The 6,000-nt window shown below is 42.2% G+C and overlaps 1 protein-coding gene across 1 annotated transcript in view; it reads right to left on the bottom strand.

Moving 5' to 3' along the window:
- Window positions 1-5,734: 5,734 nt before the first annotated feature.
- Window positions 5,735-6,000, bottom strand: part of FER1L6 (fer-1 like family member 6) — a 98,510-nt gene continuing 98,244 nt past the window's right edge. Inside the window, exon 40 of the mRNA XM_079795808.1 lies at window positions 5,735-5,932. Coding sequence (XP_079651934.1) covers window positions 5,749-5,932 — 184 coding nt within the window. The 3' untranslated portion in view covers window positions 5,735-5,748. The remainder of the gene's footprint in view (window positions 5,933-6,000) is intronic.

Raw genomic sequence — 6,000 nt, 5'->3', positions numbered from 1 at the left:
TGGTTCTGCTCTACTTCTGGGTGTGTGGGGGAGGGTATCTCTTGAAGTTGGGCATGTCCACGTGACGCGTTTTGACCGAGGAAATGTGGGTGGAAGTGTCTTATGTTAATTCCAAGTGGGAGCATTTCATAGTCACTGCTGGAGGCTCATTGCTCTATTTTTCTGGCCCAGCAGTTGTGGAACTTGTGTTGATGTGAAGGGTCCATATGATCGAAGCAGCCTCCCTATTTTTCTGCCCCCCCACCCCATTCTTTGTGGTGGCTTCCATCGTCAAGGTTGCCTCATAATTCAAGAAAGCTGGTGGAGCCGCAGCATCACACCCGCACTCCAGGTGGGATGAACACGAAGAGCCGCCAGTGGAGTGAACCCTCCGGTGAGCCCTACCCCTGCGCTCTGCGCACAGAGCCTTGGCTGCCCGATCTCAGGAGCCTGGAAGTCGTTCTCTCTGAGCTCAGCACATTGCTGCCCCCATAGAGCTGGACCTCTGTGACCGAGAAAGAAGGTGAAATGGAAATCCGGTATGCAGCCAGCAGGTCCTGGGATGACCAAGTGCCTTCTACCCTGCCTGCTTCTTCACACAATTAAGTTCCAAATCTAAGTTCTATGTCTGACCTATAAAGAGCCCAGTTAAGCCCGGCCGGCGTGCCTCAGTGGTTCAAGATCTATCTGTGAGCCAGGAGGTTGCGGTTTGATTCCTGGCCAGGGCACATGCCCGGGTTGTGGCTCAATTCCCAGTGTGGGGCGTGCAGGAGGCAGCTAATCAACGATTCTCTCTCATCACTGATGCTTCTATCTCTCTCTCCTTCTCCCGTATTCTCTGAAATCAATTATATATATTTAAAGAGTTTAGTTAAATGTCTGCACTCCAGAGGTTGTTTCTGCATTGGGGTGGGGAGATTCTCATCACAAGAAGTGGCAAAATGAGAAAAAAAAATCAAGAAGATCTGAGGTAGCACTAATGAGAGATTGCTGTTACATTTTCTTAACACCAAACCTGATGATTCAAGTAAACGGAGACGTAGACATCCGCAGTGTTGTATAAAACACATTTGAAATATTCCAGGGGTTTGGCTGAACCCCTAAGGCACGGGTGAGCCTTCAGAATTTATTAAGGAATTTCCTGAGTGGAGGCAGTCCCGCCCACCTTAAGTCAGTCATTAGACAGCCTCTCAGAAAGGAGAAGGCAGGGGCAGGAGAGATGGTTCTGGACTTGGAGCTTAGATCTGTTACCAATGAGCTGGCTGATTTTGGAAATACTGGAGCTGTGTCATTGTCTGCAAAATGAGACAGGTGGGAGAATTAGTGAGAAAATATGGGTATTACTTTGTAATCTGCAACAGCATTCAGCAAACTTTAGTTGTTTGTTCCTTAAATAGTAAGTAATCATTAATTTGGAGCTAATCATTAAGCAATGTAAGACAGTAAACGAGATACTTTATGAATGTTCCTCTATCTCTATCCCCAGTAAAGACCACCACCCACCACCACACATGCCCGCACACAGACAATCCTATAGGATGGATATTATCTTCATTTTATTTATCAGAAAGACGAGGTTCAGAGTGGTTGAGTAACTTGGTCAAGGTCACATAGCTAGTGTCTCTGCCCAAGTTTCACTGCCATTATATCCGTTTTTCCACAGTACAATGATTCAGAGAAAATTAAGAGTGTTCTCTTTTCAAATCGCCCTTTACAAATCATGGAGAGCAGAGACAATCAAGTGTTCTCTCTTGATTTGGAAGGAAGTACTGCTGTGCTAAAGGAACGCTGACTTTCAGAGTCTGACTTGGAAACTCCTGAGTCAGAGAGGTGGGAGGAAATGGCAGCGGCTTTTCATCACCATCTCCACATGTGCCTCATCCATCCATGTGCCTCATCCATCCATGTGCCTCATCCATCCAGTGTGCCTCATCCATCCATGTGCCTCATCCATCCATGTGCCTCATCCATCCATTGTGCCTCATCCATCCATTGTTTTCATGAGTCAAGGAGGGATAGAATCCCTCTTTTTGTTTCCTGAGACAACTGTCACCTGAGAGGCTGAACAATGAATGGAAACATCTTGTTCCAGAGAGAAAAGATGTGGGGCCTCCTTCTTTCATTCACCATAATCATCCCACCAACTTCCAAAGCTCCACTGAAATGACTTCCAAGTTGGGCTGAATTGCAAGGCCTGGGTGATGAGACTCAGTGTGGTAGACAGAATAATGCCTCATCTCTCCACCTCCCCCCAAAAAATCCATGTCTTAATTTCTAGAATCTGTGAATATGTTACTTTACAAGGCCAAGTCTTTGAGGATATGATTATGAACCTTGAGATGGGGAGATTATCCTGTGTTATCTGGGTGAGTCCAATATAATCACCTGGGTCCTCAAAAGCAAGAACTTTCCTGACTATAGTCAGAGAGAATTGACTTCAGAAGAAAAGCACAGAGAGATGTAACATGGTTGGCTTTGAAGATGAAGAGGCCACAAGCCAAAGAATGCCGGCAGCCTCTAGAAGCTGGAAAAGGACAGGAAAGAGATTCTCCCCTGGACCCTCCAGGAGGGAAGAGGTGATTATATTGAGATGTTCTTCCTGCTCCCACTATTTTGTCTTAGTTTGATCCTTCAGTCTAGAATTACATTCGTGTGTGATTATTTGAGTAATGTTTTCTCTCTGTCCAACTCCAGGCCCCATTAGAGCAGAGATTTACTTTATCTGATTTTGTACTTTTGTGTTCCCAGTGCTGATCCCCACAGCTGGAATGAGGATGAAGTGCAATAATTATCTGCTGAATAAATAACCACCAACTGGCCCTGGCTGTGAAGTCAACCCTCTATTTGCCATTTATGTGTCTTTTAAGAGCAAGAGCAAGAAAGGTACCAAATGTTTCAACTACAGGAGACACAGAATTGGATGTCCCATTGTGTGGGTTGTTTGGTGGTGGTGTTGTTGCTGGAATTAATTTTGCTTTGCTTAATTTGAGGGAAAGAATTCAAATGTAAAACACATAAACAAAACCACTAGGAAACAGATTTAAGCTGTAAAAAAAAAACTTTAACTTGCCAAATGAATAAATTTAAATTAATCTTATTTAAGAACACAAGTAGGGACTGTAACAACTCCTTGGGAAATTAGTTTTTAAATATGTTTATTTTAAAACTGCAATATCTTCAGGGCCAGGGCTGCAAAATTAGGCCTAGAACATTATGGTATTTTTTTCATTATTGTACTTTTTTTACATGCAGGGTAATAACCTATGTATAGAACACCAGACATAGCTGATTCCAAAATTATCCTTGCTTACGGCTTCTTCTCACATATTTATGATGCCATCTGATCTGAAAGTGCTTCAGACACCTGTGCTCAAGGCTTTTCATCATTTGGACATTAAAGCAAAGTTGATGAGCTCTATTTAACTTGAAAGGATTGTCCATTTTTGGCTTGTTTTGACTGTGGATGTGAGCAAGGTACATTGCTTTATCTAGACTTGACTTGTCATTTCACTGTCCAGAATCTAGCAGAAAGTATGACACCTTACTTCCAAATCCATCCTAAAATAATCGTGTTCTTTTCCTTTTCGAAAAACGCAGATGTACATTGTGCTTTTCTTTTTCACTTAACAAATATCTGTTAAATTTCTACTATGTGCAGATTCTATGATAGTCATTGGGGCAGAGAGGCAAGGAATTGAAATCTCTGTCCTCACGTAGCCACCATTCTAGTAAATCACAAATGCCAGAATCCTGTTTGTACATGTCAGATTCTATATATTTTTTATAAACTGAAACATGTATAATTTTATTAATCAATGTCATCCCAATAAATTCAATAATAAAATAAAATGTTCTAATTGTGCTTTTTCTTAAACCTCATGCATGAAACATATGTCCTACCTGGTGCTCTTCTTGGACACCCCACAATTTGGAGACAAAACAATATTTTGAGAAATTACTAGAATTCAAGATTCATGGCAATCTTTGTCTTATCTCTGTTGCATCCCCACTGCCCAGCACATAGGAGACACCCAGTCAATATTTTTAAATGAACATATTTATTGAACTTTTTACACTAAAAATAGTACATTTCTATTTTAAAAGTTTTAGGAAAAACAGACAAACAAGAAGGAAAAAAAAGATACAGCTACTTAAAAATAATCACTATTAACATTTTGTCATATTCCTCCATTTTATTTATGCACGTATATAATATTTTCTTTTTACATAATGCTATACATACAGTTTTCTAACCTATCTTTTTAAATTTTCAATGTACTCAATGCATATATTACATGCCCTCTAGTATTTTTGACTGCCTCATTATTGGAGATGTTATTCCACACCTTATGCAATTAATCCCACTAGGAAACGTGGCCAATGCCATCAATGCTCTCTTTGCCAGCACTTTGGGAAAATAGGGCATCATGGTTACTAGGACGTGAGTATCCAGGGCCAGAATTCAGTGAATAACACTAAGTTTAAAATCACACTTCTTTGATGAACCAAGAACATTCTGGAATGACTTTACATGTGGAAGTAAACATCCTTTATTTTAGAACCGTTACATATGTGCCAGGCTAGCTAAAGAAAACAATAGCCATCATACTTCCGGGATCAAGAGGGGAACCCCAATCAAGACTCCTCAATACCACCAAATAGCCCCTCCTGGTAGAAAGAAGAAGTGGTGCCATATTTATTTGTGTCTGAGGCTGAACATCCCAATTCCTTTGTTCCCTTATTTTAACTGAGGACACCGGCCCCTCACTTTCACTCCCTACTTTAGATGGGGCAGCAGATCCTGATTGGGTTACTCTGAAGAGCCAAGGTTCACTTTCAAGAAAAACCGGCCCCATCTGACAAGTGCATGGGCTGTTGTTTCTAAGACTGCTTTTGAAATTAATCGTAGCCTGGGCGTCTGACAGAACCACCACAGAGGGTGGTAAGACTAAGTGCTGCATGGTGCCAACGGTGGTCATTCGGATCATGATCTATGGGTCGTATCTGGTGGGGCTATGTCCCTGGCTACAGAGAATTCTCACTGGTACTTGGGGCTCTGCCCCTGCCTCTACACACATACTCAAAATTATATTTTATACACCAAGTTCCCACTTGGAAATTGCCATAGAACATAAATCCAAATGGATTTCTCTGGAACTCACTACCTCTGCCAATCACAGGCTTTAATGGAAAACCAGCCTCATCTCATCTCTAGATGGGAATTTCAACAATGAAATATTTTAGGTGATTTGCATGAATTTTTCTCCAAGTTGTTTCGCAGCCTGAATAAGTAAGTGTGTTTTGTAAACTGTAAGGATTAAACAAGCTTAAGATATATGGGACAGGTTGAATACCTAGTAGTTGCTAAAATGTTTATTTGCCCTAAAATTTTTATTTGAAAGAAAGTACTTCCAAATAAAATCTCAGACACAGAATTAAACTTTTCAGAATAAAACCAGTTACATAGAGAAAACATTCACCTAAGTCAATTTGAGGTCACTGTGGATTATTCCATGCTGCCCATGGCTGAAAACCTGACTTGAAGGTAATGTGTACAAGGTGGTGGCGGGGGTGGGTGAGGAGGGACTGCTCCCTTCCCGTCTCCGCCAAGAAGAGCTGATCTGTCCCTGGATGTAGTGAAGGTTCTTAGGCCTTCGGGTCCATCCCATTAGCACCCAGCACGGCGCCTGCACAGAGCACCCTCTGTATTGACAGGTGAGGAGAGGAGAGGATTGGTAGAAAGGGAGGGGCCGGGTCCTCCCTGACCCTCTACGAGCCCACCACAATCTTTCGGCTGATGGCTCCTGGCAAAGTGTAGATGAAGAGGACCAGGAAGATGATGAGGATGATCAGAATGAAAGCGATGATGATGTACTTCTTGTAATTCTTCCAGATGAGGTGGTACAGGCACTTGAAGGGGCTCACAAACCAGGAGAAGGAGGTGTCTGGACGGCTGAGAGAGAAGCGAGAGAAAATTAGGGAAGGGCCCATGTTGTCCACATGTAGGATTCTCTAGGCCTC

This window comes from Cnephaeus nilssonii (genome assembly GCF_951640355.1).
Source record: "Cnephaeus nilssonii genome assembly, chromosome: 18".
NCBI classification, from domain to species: Eukaryota; Metazoa; Chordata; class Mammalia; order Chiroptera; family Vespertilionidae; genus Cnephaeus; species Cnephaeus nilssonii.
The sequence above is the reverse complement of the archived record's forward strand: the minus strand, read 5'-3'. Positions and strand labels throughout refer to the sequence as shown.